Source organism: Erinaceus europaeus, chromosome 7 (genome assembly GCF_950295315.1).
Source record: "Erinaceus europaeus chromosome 7, mEriEur2.1, whole genome shotgun sequence".
Lineage (NCBI taxonomy): Eukaryota > Metazoa > Chordata > Mammalia > Eulipotyphla > Erinaceidae > Erinaceus > Erinaceus europaeus.
Genome location: NC_080168.1, coordinates 42,645,212 through 42,657,859, shown reverse-complemented (window position 1 = coordinate 42,657,859; position 12,648 = coordinate 42,645,212). Strand labels below are relative to the sequence as shown.

The following is a 12,648-nucleotide window of genomic DNA, read 5'->3' as shown; positions in this document are numbered from 1 at the left end:
CTGTTGGATAGGACAGAAAGAAATCCAGAGAGTAGGGAAAGACAAGAGACGGGGAGAAGAAGATAGACACCTGCAGACCTGCTTCACTGCTTGTGAAGAGGCCCCCCTCAGAAGGGGATCTGGGGCTCAAACTGGGATCCTTATGCTGGTCCTTGAGCTTTGCACCATGTGTGGTTAACCTGGTGTGCTACTGCCTGGCTCCCCAATAATATTTTTATCAAGATAATTCATTCAGGAAATAATTTAGAAATTATTGGTGGCTGAGATTGCTATCTTTTGTAATGCCCATAGTCAACTTTCTCTATAGAAATAAATATCGGGGGGTCGGGCGGTGGTGCAGTGGGTTAAGCACATGTGGTGCAAAGTGCAAGGACCGGCGTAAGGATCCTGGTTCGAGCCCCCGGCTCCCCACCTGCCGGGGAGTCGCTTCATGGGCGGTGAAGCAGGTCTGCAGGTGTCTATCTTTCTCTCCCTCTCTCTGTCTTCCCCTCCTCTCTCCATTTCTCTCTGTCCTATCTAACAACAAACAACATCAACAATAGCAATAATAATAACCACAACGAGGCTACAACAACAAGGGCAACAAAAGGGGGAAAAATGGCCTCCAGGAGCTGTGGATTCATGGTGTGGGCACTGAGCCCAGCAATAACCCTGGAGGAAAATAAATAAATAAATAAATATTGATGGCTCATGGCTTTTCAACTAAAGACTACATTTCCCAGGCTCCTTTGCACTTAGGTTTGACAGAGGATGAAGCTGCAGCTTATGGGAGGGGAAGAGACATACTCTTCCCTCCCCCCCCCCCCCCCCCGCCCCCTTCCCTAACTCCCTGTGTCCTCAGAGCTAGTAAAGACCCTTCTTTCCTTGCTGCTCTCCATTTTGCAGCTTGAGGTGTGCTAATGGGGGTGGTTATCTGAGGCCAGGCCAATGAGTGAGTGATGACACAGCAACAAGCTAGGAGGACTCTGGGCTCTGCAAATCCTGGAGACCTATATCCACATCGTTGTGTGAGATGGAAATCAATACCTGTCTAACTCATTTGTGTGTCTCTATGGCAGAATCTGTATCTGAAGTACAACAGACAGACACTGAAAAGTTCAGAGAGAATCTCACCAAGTGCTGAGAGTATGTGTAGGAGTAATTGTAGCTTAAAAAAAAAAGGATAGTGCATTTTCTGAGTTCCTTCACCAGAGCACTGCTAAACTCTTGCTTCTGGTGGCACTAGGATTTGAACCTGAAGTCTTTGGTGCCTCAGATAGGATGGTCTTTCTGTATGACTATTATGCTACCTCCTCAAATGGTCTATTTTCTGAAAATCTGGAAATAAGAACGCATTCATTGTATGTTTGGAAAAACAGTAGAAAAAAAGTACATTAGAGTTTGCAAAGCAATTTCAAAACCATGGCTTGGGAGGTAGACAGGTGAAACAGAAACAAGTCCATTAAGGAAACTGAGTCACAGAGAAGGTTGGCTTTTAAAAAATTATTTTAAAAAATATTTATTTATTCCCTTTTGTTGCCCTTGTTGTTTTATTGTTGTTGTTATTGATGTCATCATTGTTGGGCAGGACAGAAAGAAATGGAGAGAGGAGGGGAAGACAGAGAGACGGGGAGAGAGACACCTGCAGACCCGCTTCACTGCCTGTTAAGGGACTCCTCAGCAGGTGGGGAGCTGGGGGCTCAAACCAGGATCCTTATGCCAGTTCTTGCACAAATTTTTCTTTTAATTATCTTTATCAGATAGGGACAGCCAGAAATCAAGAGGGAAGGGGGTGGTAAAGTGGGAAAGAGACAGACACCTGCAGCCTTGGTTCACCACTTGTAAAGCTTTCCTCCTGCAGGCGGGGACTGGGGGCTCAAACCCAAGTCCTGGGGCATTGTAATAGGTGTGCTCAACCAGGTGTGCCACCACCTGGCCCCTAGGTTGGCATTTTTTTTAAGGTTCAGGCAGGGAGGAGAAGCTGCAGAATGGAGCACAGGCATTCTGACCCCTTCCTACTGCTCTGGCCATGCCAGTGTTCTGTACATGCACCTGCTCTTGCAAGGTACCTGCTTGGAAATGCATCTATTCCTGTTATGCAGCTAGCTGCTCCTATATATACACCTACTGCTGCAATGCACCTGTTGCTTGACATGCCCCTGCAATACACCCGTTTTGCACACACACCTGTGCCTGCGCTGCCGTCTCACACATGCATGAGGGGGACCCACCTGTGCATGCTATTCCGTCCCCTTCATAGTTCAGGTTGCATTCACAGGTGTTGTTCTCCTTACAGGTGGCATGAGCAGAACATGGAGGCGTGCACACTAGTGGCAACACTGCAATGAGAAAGACCCTCATTATCCTGTGTCATGGGGTGAGGGGAAGACTTGGCACCCACCTGTCTTCCAAGACTCTCCCTGGTCTGCTGCTGGGTTTCAGAAGTGACCTCCAACAACAGGAGGATGGGGAGACTGGCTATGCTCCCTCCCAGTCCAGGGAACTAGAGGCCTTTGAATTACCCGCTCCCCGCTTTTATTTTTTGTCTCCAGGGTTATCGCTGGGGCTCAGTGCCAGAACTATGAATCCATAGCTCCTGGTGGCCATTTTTTTTTCATTTTATTAGATACGACAGAGAGAAATTGAGAGGAAAGGGGGAGGTAGAGAAGGAGAAAGATAAAACACCTGCAGAACCGCTTCAATGCTTGTGAAGCATCTCCCTCTGCAGGTGGGGAGCCAGGGGCTTGAACTCGGTCCTTGTATGGGTCCTCGTCCTTAACCGGGTGCACCACTGCCTAGCCCCTTTGAATTACTCCTTTATGTTAATATAGCACCTGTGTAACATTATCTAAATTGGAATACAAATATCTACCTTGAGAGGAGACCAATGAAAACTTTAGACGATCGACCCCCCCCCCCCCACATTGGATGTTCTTAACTGGCTTCCCTGTAGGCCAGCACTGCTTGTTCCAACATACCTGCCTGCGTGCTGCATAAGTGGCCGGTCCAGCCCGTCTTACAGAGGCACTGCCCGGAGCCTGTGATGCCTTCATCACACACTCCATGCTCCGAGCAGCCACAGGCTGCAAAGCAATTGAGATGTGGTCAGGGACTGAAATGCTATAGCTGTGGGAACAGTGCAGGAGACAGCTGCCAACACCACTCATTCATTCATTCATTCATTCATAGAAATAGTCAAGAAAATAACTTGGTGCCTGCACTGGGGTCAGAGTTTCCAGGTAGGGAAGTTGCATTGGGAGAAGGTCCCTGTCCCTGTGGAGTCAGCAGTCCAGGAAGAGCTGGCCTCGAGCTGGTGAGTGTGATAAACCCAGAAGTTGAGGGGGCGTGTAATAGAATAGAAGGGGACCCTGTGAACTTCACCCAGGGCCTGCTAACAGAGAAGGCTACCCAATAGGAAAATCTTTGAAACATGCAGCGTTTCCTCCATTTTTGTGGCCTTGGCTCTACTGCCACAAACAAAGGCACTGCCAGGCCTCACCTGTCTGCTTCATCATCACCTATTTCCTCCTTCTTTATCTGCCACCTGGATTATTGCTGGGGCTTGATGCCAGCACTATGAATCCACTGCTCCTGGCAGTCATGTTTCTCCTTTTAAATTTTTTTTTTTTTATTGGATAGGAGAGAGAGGAATTGAGAGGGGAAGGGGTGATAGAGAAGGAGAAAGAGAGACATCTGTAGACCTGCTTCACCCTGTAGGTGGGGAGCAGGGGCTCGAACCCAGGTCTTTGTGCTTGGTAACCTGTGCACATGTCTTTGCTTCATCTTGGATGGAGGTTGAAGGAATTATGTTAAATGAGACAAGCCAAAAGGGGGAGGTTGAATATAGGATGATATCACTCAAAGGTGGAACTAAGATACAGGGACAGAAAGGGAAAACACAAAGTGAAACTTGGACTGGGTTTGGTGCATTGTACCAAAACAAAGGCACTGGGAAAGGAGGTGGGAAGGGGACTTGGGGTGGGGGTGAGGGGTGAGATCCCGGTGCTTAATGGTAAAAAAAAAAGGACCTAAGTTGGGGGTGAGAGTGTTTTGTTGCTAAAACTCAGACTGGAAGTGGTGCGTCAGCTGGCAAACTCATGGGATGGCCTCTTTTTTTTGGGGGGAGGGGGGTTTGTGGAGTTGTGGGGATGAGAATGTTTTGCAGACACCTATCATGAGGAGAAACTGGATCCATGTATCAACAACTATACTGTAAAATAACCCCTCCCGGCAAAAAACAAAACAAAACAAAAAAACCCTTCCTATCTGGTACACAGTAGGAACTCCATCAACATTAGCTACCAGTATATGCAAAGACTCAATTCATACATGGTGGTTGAGTGGATGGAAGGATGGATGAATGAATGGACCAACGAATGAAGTTGTCTGGCCACCTACGCTGACAGTTGGGTCCAAATCTTCCTGGCAGGCACAGCTCACACGCCGTCCCGTTGAAGCCCACGTTGCACCTGCACTGTCCCGTGGATGAGTAGTGGTCGAGGCAGACTCCCTGGTTGTTACATGGGGCCTCTGGGCCTCCAGGGCAGGCTGCAAGAGACCAGGCAGCAGCCACTCAACCATCTTCCCAGAACAGAGCAGCCCAGCAACTCTGAACCTACGCTGTTGAACCACTCTTGGCCATGGAGCTAGCCACCACTGTCCCCAAGGGACTGCAGGCCTGGGGACACACACATTGTTTCTTTGTGTTCACAACAAGGGAATGTGGTTATAGGGGCATGCACGTCAATGGAGGATAGGGTCGTCTGGGTCAGAGGGACATACTGCAGTGTTCACTGTGTTAAGGACTGGGAGGTGCATGAGATTTGGGCTTGACTAGATCTGAGCTCTGGATGAATAAAGATGAGCTCTGGGGCCAGCTGATGGCATGTTTGGTAGAGCAGACATTATAGTGCACAAGGACTGGGGCTCATGCCCTGGTTTCCACCTGCAGGGGGAAGCTTAATGAGTAGTGAGGCAGTGCCGTAGGTTTCTCTCTGCCTCACCTTCTCACTCACTTTCTCTTCTCCTTCCCTCTCAATTACTCTGTCTCTGTCCAACAAATTAAATAGTTAATAATAAAAAAAGGTGTTTGGGGGCAGGTGGTAGTGTAGCGGGTAAAGCACACATGGCCTGAAGTGGAAGTACCAGTGTAAGGATCCTGGTTCGAGCCCCCGGCTCCCCACCTGCAGGTAGCTTGCTTCATAGGTGGTGAAGCGGGTCTGCAGGTGTCTATCTTTCACTCCCCCTTTCTGTTCCCCCCCATTGATTTATCTGTCTTATCCAACAACAGAAATGGCAACAATAACAATAACAACAAGGGCAACGGAATGGGAAAAATGGCCTCCAGCAGCAGTGGATTCCTTAACCAAAGTAAAAGATGGTGCCTGTTTGGCGATGGTCAGGGAAGACCCAGTGATATCACTGGGCTCTCTGCCCAGATTCTTCTGCCAACATGCTGTAAGCCAATGACAAATGAGTTAAGAGAAGGACTTTTCTGAACTAGACCAAGCTGAAGGAAGCATGTGTTAAAATCATGGCTTCTGGGGACACAGGTGGGACCTGGGGCTTATATCTCATCTTCTCTGCACCTCCATTTCCTCAGATTTGAAACGAGGATGCCCCATATACCCTACTGCTTAGGGACTGTTGTGAGTTTTAAGTGTACTGAGAGATCTGAAGCATCATATTCAACTGAGAACTGATTTAAAATAATGCCAAGGGGCTAGGCGGTGGCACACCGGGTAGAGTGCCCATGTTACTATGCACAGAACCCTGGCTTAAACTTCCAGTTTCTACCTGCCTGAGCTGTGAAGTAGTGCTTCAGGTCATTCTCTCTCTCCCCCTCTCTTTTCTCTTATTTTTTTTTATTAGTGACTTAATGTTGATTTACAAAATCATAAGATAACAGGGGTATAATTGTACATCTTTCCCACCACCAGAGTTCTGTGTCCCCATTCCTTCCATTGGAAACTGCATTAGGCTGGGCATTGGTGCATTCCGATAAACAAACTTGTTACTATGTGCAAGGACCCAGGTTCAAGACCCTGTTCACTACCTGCAGGGTAGATGCTTCATGAGTGGTGAAGCAGATCCACAAATGTCTATTTTTCTCTCCCTCTCTCTAGCTCCTCTCCCTCCTCAAATTTTCTCCAATCCATCCAATTAAAAAAAAAAGAGTAGAAAAAAAAAAAGAAAGAAAAAATGGCCGCCAGGAGCAGTGGATGCATAGTGCTGGCACTGAGCCCCAGCGACAACTCTGATGGTAATAAAATAAAAGTAAGAAGAAAATAAAAAGAAAATAACCGCATTAGATCTCCCAAGATCACAGATAGAGGATGGCTATTATTTCTACAACTATCATCCATCTACCTATTTATCTACATTTACCTATGTTTTCTATGAGCCTGTCTTATTTTTGAGTCATCTTCTACCCCGCCCCCTTTTCTTTCTGGGTCCTGATGGAATTTGAGTTCAGAACCCTCTGGTTCTTTGTGGGATGAACCCTTTTCTCTATTGATTTCTGTCTCTATCCAATAAATGAAGTAAAAGCATATTTTTTCTTTTTTTCCCCTACTTTGGATAGAGAGACAGAAAGAAATTGAGAGGGGAAGGGAAGATTTAGAGGGAGGGAGAGAGAACATCTGTAGTCCTGCTTCACTCTTCACTGCTAGTGAGATTTCCTTCCTGTAGGTGGGGGCCAGAGTCTTGAACCAGGATCCTTGTGCACTGTAATATGTGCTTTACTAGATGCATCACCTCCTGACCCTTTAATATTTTCTTTTTTTTATAAAGTAGTTCTAAAAAAATTATCTTTATTTATTTATTTGGATAGAGACAACCAGAAATCAAGAGGGAAGGGGGTGATAGAGAGGGAGAAGGAGAGAGACAGAGAGACACCTACAGCCCTGCTTCACCACTCGTGAAGCTTTCCCCCTGAAGGTGGGGACCATGGGTTCGAACCTGGGTCCTTGTGCACTGTAATATGTGCACTCAACCAGATGTGCCACCACCCAGCCCCTCAATATTCTCTCTCTTTTTTTGCCTCCAGGGTTATTGCTAGGGCTCAGTGCCTGCACTACGAATCCACTGTTCCTGGAGACTATTTTTTCCCTTTTGTTGCCCTGGTTGCTTTACCATTGTTGTGGTTATTATCGTTGTTGTTATTGATGTTGTTGTTGTTGGATAGGACAGAGAGCAATGGAGAGAGGAGGGGAAGACAGAGAGGGGAAGAGAAAGACACCTGCAGACCTGCTTCAGTGCTTGTGAAGCGACTCCCCTGGGATCATTAAACCGGTCCTTCCTCTTTCCTCCATGTGCACTTAACCTGCTGCGCTACTGCTCGACCCCACCCCCATATTTTCTTTAAAAGGAGGGACAATTTGCCATTACAAAACATGCATTACTGACCCTTGACTCTGCAAGATGCAAAAGAACAGAGCAGGAGAGCCATGTGCTTCTCCAGAATAAGATGGCACTGTGTTTCGTAGCAAAATCCTTTGGAGTCCTTCCCACCCTCACTCTCCAGGCCTCACCATATCACCAGTATTTTCAAATGCTGCACAATCCCTTGGGAATCACAAGTTGCCCTCACCCTGACAGTCTCGGCCAAAGTAGCCCTTGCAGCACTTGGGGATGGAGACGACCAGGGCGCACAGCTGCCGGCAGCCCTCCAGGCTCTTCCTGAAGGACAGGTTGTACAAACATTTCTGCTTCGTGCCCTGAAGGGAGAGAGAGAACCGTCATTCTGTAGCCCAGAGCTGGACTGGCACCCTTGAGCTCTAATCTGCCCCCAGTGGGGGAAATCAGGTACTGCACAAGTAGAATATGGGAATCAGTTTACTTTTACAGGTAAATCTTTGCTTAGGGGCTTATATAGACCAATTAATGGGGGAGGGCAGAGCTAGAGCCACATAGGATTTCTCCCCAGTTTCACAGGAAAAACGGACTGTCCCTTTCGAGCAGTTTGTAATGGGGGTTGTGACTGCCTGGAGAGGGCGTCGCCACCCCCACTTCTCATCCTTAGGGAAGGTATGTGTTGTATTTCCATTTGGAGGGATGTTAGAAGTTTACTAGGAGAACAGAGAGAATTTAGTTTGTGATAAGTAATAAAATCACTAGTTAACAGGTGACTTACTCTATGCCTGGCCGTTTACCCATCTTTATTTATTGGATAGAGACAGTCAGAAATTGAGAAGGAAGAGGGGAAATAGAGAGGGAGAGAGACAGAGACACCTGCAGCACTGCTTCACCACTTGCAAAGCTTCCCCTCTGCAGGTGGAGATCAGGGGTTTGAACCTGGGTCCTTGTACATTATAACATGTGCACCACCACCCGCCCCCTCAGTTTACCCATCTTTAAAGACTATCTTTTCCTTCCAGTAACACCCAAAATTCTTTGCTCCATTTCACAGAGGCAACACTCTACAGAGGATGGGATCTGTTAAGGACTGCCTCCAGGTATCTGACTCATCTCTGTGTTCCATTGGCTTTCCCACTACCTGCACATGACTTTTCTGGGTTCTAGTTCTGGCTCTGCCAGTCATCTACTGATTGGTGTTAGGATGATTTTTTTTTTTGCCTCCAGGGTTATTGCTGGGGCTCATGAATCCACTGTTCCTGGAGGCCATTCCCCCCCTTTTGTTGCCCTTGTTGTTGTAGCCTTGTTGTGGTTGTTATTGTTGTTGTTGATGTTGTTCATTGTTGGATAAGACAGAGAGCAATGGAGAGAGGAGGGGAAGACAGAGAGGGGGAGAAAAAGACACCTGCAGACCTGCTTCACTGCCTGAGAAGCGACTCCCCTGCAGGTGGGGAGCCGGGGGCTCGAACCAGGATCTCGAACCGGGATCCTTATGCTGGTCCTTGCGCTTTGTGCCACGTGCGCTTAACCCACTGTGCTACCGCCCGACCCCCGTTAGGCTGATTTCTTACCCTCTCTTAGGCTCATTTCTCCAGAAGTGGAGATAACATTAATTTCCTTTGAGGACTAGAAATAATGGATAGTGAGTAGGGTGGTAGCACAGTGGGTTAAGCGCACATGGCACAAAGTGCAAGGACCAGCATAAGGATCCCGGTTCGAGCCCCCGGCTCCCCACCTGCAGGGGAGTTGCTTCACAGGCAGTGAAGCAGGTCTGCAGGTGTCTTATCTTTTTCTCCCCCTCTCTGTCTTCCCCTCCTCTCTCCATTTCTCTCTGTCCTATTCAACAACAATGACATCAATAATAACTACAACAATAAAACAACAAGGACAATAAAAGGGAATAAATAAATAAATAAAAGAAGTAATGGATAAACCGAGGGATCAGTACAGAGTCAGAGGCATGGGCAGCAACATATGTATTCATATATATAGTTTTATTTTTTTTAAGTGGACATGAATTTTTAAAAGATATATTTATTGAGGGTCAGGTGGTAACACAGCAGGCTAAGGGCACATGGCACAAAGTTCAAGGACTGGCTTAAGGATCCCGATTCGAGCCCCCGGCTCCCCACCTGCAGGGGGGTTGATTCACAGGCAGTGAAGCAGGTCTGCAAGTGTCTCTATTTCTCTCCCCCTCTGTCTCCCCTCCTCTCTCGATGTCTCTCTGTCTTATCCAACAACGACAGCAATGACAACAATAATAACAACTACAACAACAAGGGCAACAAAAATGGGAAAAATGGCCTCCAGGAGCAGTAGATTAGTAGTGTAGGCACTGAGTCTGCACTATATAATAAATATATATTTATTATTGGATAGAGATAGACAGAAATTGAGAGGGATGGGGGAGGTAGAAAGGGAGAGAGAGACAGAGATGCTTGCAGCCCTGTTTCACCTCTTGTGAAGCTTTCCCCCCTGCAGGTGGGGACCAGGAGCTTGAACCTGCAACCTTGCACACAGTAATGTGTGTGTTTAAGTAGGTGCTCCACCACCTGGCCCCTGTATATTTTTTCCCTGTCCTCTCCTCTCCTTTCTTTTTTATTATTTTATGAGAGCACTGCTCAGCTCTAGCTTATGATGCTGCAGAGGATTAAACTTGGGACTTTGGTGTTTTAGGAAGGAAAGTATTTTTGCATAAGCATTACCATGTCTCCCTCTACCTTACTATGCAGATCTTTTCTTTATAGTCTGATGATCTCTGAAGTTCTTTCTGGGTCTATATTCCTAAGACTTTTCTAGATAGTTCCTAGAGGTGGGGTTGCAGGTTCACAGGTTGCCTGGACTAGGAATGTTCATCATTTACCCCTGTAGCTCAGCTGTTGAAAGCTTGGTATATATTATAGGAACACAGCACACCCTCAGGGGGTACATGTGTACACACACGCACACTCACACACACGTACACTTACACCCCCCCCCCCAGCAGGTAGGGATCTGCTGAGGAAAACAACTTGTGGTTCTCCAAACATGATCACCACAGCCATTGTTACCTTTGCTTTACTCCAACTGGGGCAGCTGGGAGTATTGATACAGCTTCCACACACTCCCTGTCAGGCAAGAAAAGAAACACTGAGAAAGAGGAGTTGGGTGGTAGCACAGCGGGTTAAGCGCAGGTTGCTCAAAATGCAAGGACCGGTGTAAGGATCCAGGTTTGAGCCCCCGATTCCCCACTTGCAGGGGAGTCACTTTATAGGCGGTGAAGCAAATCTGCAGGTGTCTGTCTTTCCCCCTCTCTGTCTTCTCCTCCTCTCTCCATTTTTCCTCTGTCCTATCCAACAACAACGACATCAATAATAACTATAACAATAAAACCACAAGGGCAACAAAAAGGAAATAAATAGATATTAAAAAAATCTTTAAAAAAAAAGAAAAAGAAACAATGAGAAAGATTAGGAATATTGGGAAACTCAAGGACACACCTGTGGTTAATGCCTTGATGAACTAGAAGTTCAAAGTCTTGACCCAGATGCTGTGATCACAGATAGAAAAGGAAACACATGTGACTTTGCCATGGCGGATTCTCAAGGTCTTGGGCCTCAAATTCGTGGTTTAGTTCTCTGAGGTGAGACATTCCCTGTTAGCCAGAGCTGGACAAAGGCAGGGCTGGCTGTATAGGGATATACAGTGCTGACATCACTGGCCACTCTGGCTGAACCTTAGTTCTTTGGTCTGTAACAGGGGGGAAGTGTGGGTGGGCAGTAGTGCACCTGGTAGAAGATATATGTTACCATGTGCAAGGACCCAGGTTCAAGCCCCAGGTTCCCACCTGCAGTGGGAAAGACTTTATGAGTTGTGAAACAGTGCTAAAAGTTCCACTATCTTCCTACCTATCTCTTCTCCTTTAATTTATCCCTTTCTCTATGTAAAAAAAGAAAAAGAAAAAAAAACATGGCTATTAGGACTCATTGTACAGTCACTGAGCCCCAGTGATAACCCTGGTGACAAAAGTAAAGAAATAAATCTGGAGGCTGGGTGGTGGTGCACCTGGTTGAGCACACATGTTACAATGTGCAAGGACCGAAATTCAAGCCCCCAGTTCCCACCTGCAGGGGGAAAGCTTCAAAAGTGGTGAAGCAGGAGTGCAGGTCTCCCTAGCTCCCTCTTCTTCTCAATTTATGGTTATCTATCAAATAAATAAAGATGAAAAAAAAAAACCCAAGTCTCCTCACTCCTATCTCTCACACTAGTAAATAAGAAATAAAAAAATATATAACAGAAGGCTACTTATTGTTGTTACTAGTTGATCTTCAGGTGCTTGGAGAGGAAAATGATTAATTGAATACATCTATGTGAATATACTTTGGAAGTTAATACAAATCCTCATTAGGAGAAAGGACAGCTGGTATTCCATTGCCTTTGACAACTTTGGTTGTCTGGGAGCTGAATAATTTACCGAATACCTACAAATTGTCAGGGACTGAGATTAACTGACAACAGATTTTCATCACACCAGCTATTCACTTCTTTGAAAAACAGCTCCTGAGCGGACATGCTAGAGCTGATGACAACTTCAGGGTTAAGATGAACAGAGAGCCAAATGGTACAGGACGGACGCCTGAGTGTGAACTGTGAACATACTCCACACAAGCAGGGCCTATGTTTGCCCAGTGTTAAATGAGTGGAGGGGCAGGGGCAGGTGTGGGAAGAAATGAGAGCACGCAAAGTTGATGGAGGACTCAGCGAACTCCTGTGATTCTGAGTCTGAAGAACATGACTAACTGGCCTGTGGTTCTGAGTCTGAAGAACATGACTAACTGGCCCTCAGTGGTTCCACCTCATGGTCTATGCTGGAGCATGAGGGCTGCTCTCTGCCTCAAGGTCCTCCTACTGCAGTACTGATTTGAGGACTGACCGAAACTTCGAGTGTGTCAAAAGAATCACAGCGGCCTCCCAGTGTGGGATCCGTAAGGAGACAGTCGATGCCGTAGGCCACGCCTAGGTCAAACAAGAGCTCCCGCTGCACGATCCTGCACGCCTGGTCATTCAGGAAGAGGTCACCCTAAGAGAGAGAGACAGAAACAGAGGAGAAACAGTGAGCAATCTTTCTTAAGACATCTCTTTTCCCTACGGAGTACAATGTGCAGTCAAATGCTTTACCCCAGAGCTATACCCCCATAGAACATAAACTGGGACCAGCACCTGTAAGATGCAGGAAAAGCTGTCTAGTGATTGTCTTTTCACTTCCTGACTTCTCACTTAGCAGGACTGCTGAAAACTTCCAGCCATGCTGTCTCCAGAGACACCATGTCCTCT

At 46.8% G+C, this 12,648-nt stretch overlaps 1 protein-coding gene across 10 annotated transcripts in view; it reads right to left on the bottom strand.

Annotated features, from left to right (window-relative positions):
* Positions 1-12,648, bottom strand: part of STAB2 (stabilin 2) — a 177,193-nt gene that overhangs the window by 30,599 nt on the left and 133,946 nt on the right. For 9 of the 10 annotated variants that reach the window (XR_009550685.1, XM_060194290.1, XM_060194291.1 and 6 more), the window contains 6 exons: positions 12,248-12,394; positions 10,386-10,442; positions 7,571-7,697; positions 4,378-4,527; positions 2,958-3,062; positions 2,211-2,318 (listed from right to left, as the gene is read on the bottom strand). Coding sequence is in view for 8 of the 10 variants with exons in the window: in XM_060194290.1 (XP_060050273.1) it covers positions 2,211-2,318; positions 2,958-3,062; positions 4,378-4,527; positions 7,571-7,697; positions 10,386-10,442; positions 12,248-12,394 (694 nt within the window). In the remaining 2 variants the exon portion in view is untranslated. Of the gene's footprint in view, positions 1-2,210; positions 2,319-2,957; positions 3,063-4,377; positions 4,528-7,570; positions 7,698-10,385; positions 10,443-10,814; positions 10,865-12,247; positions 12,395-12,648 lie in introns of all 10 variants that reach the window. The other variant, XR_009550686.1, reaches the window with a different exon arrangement.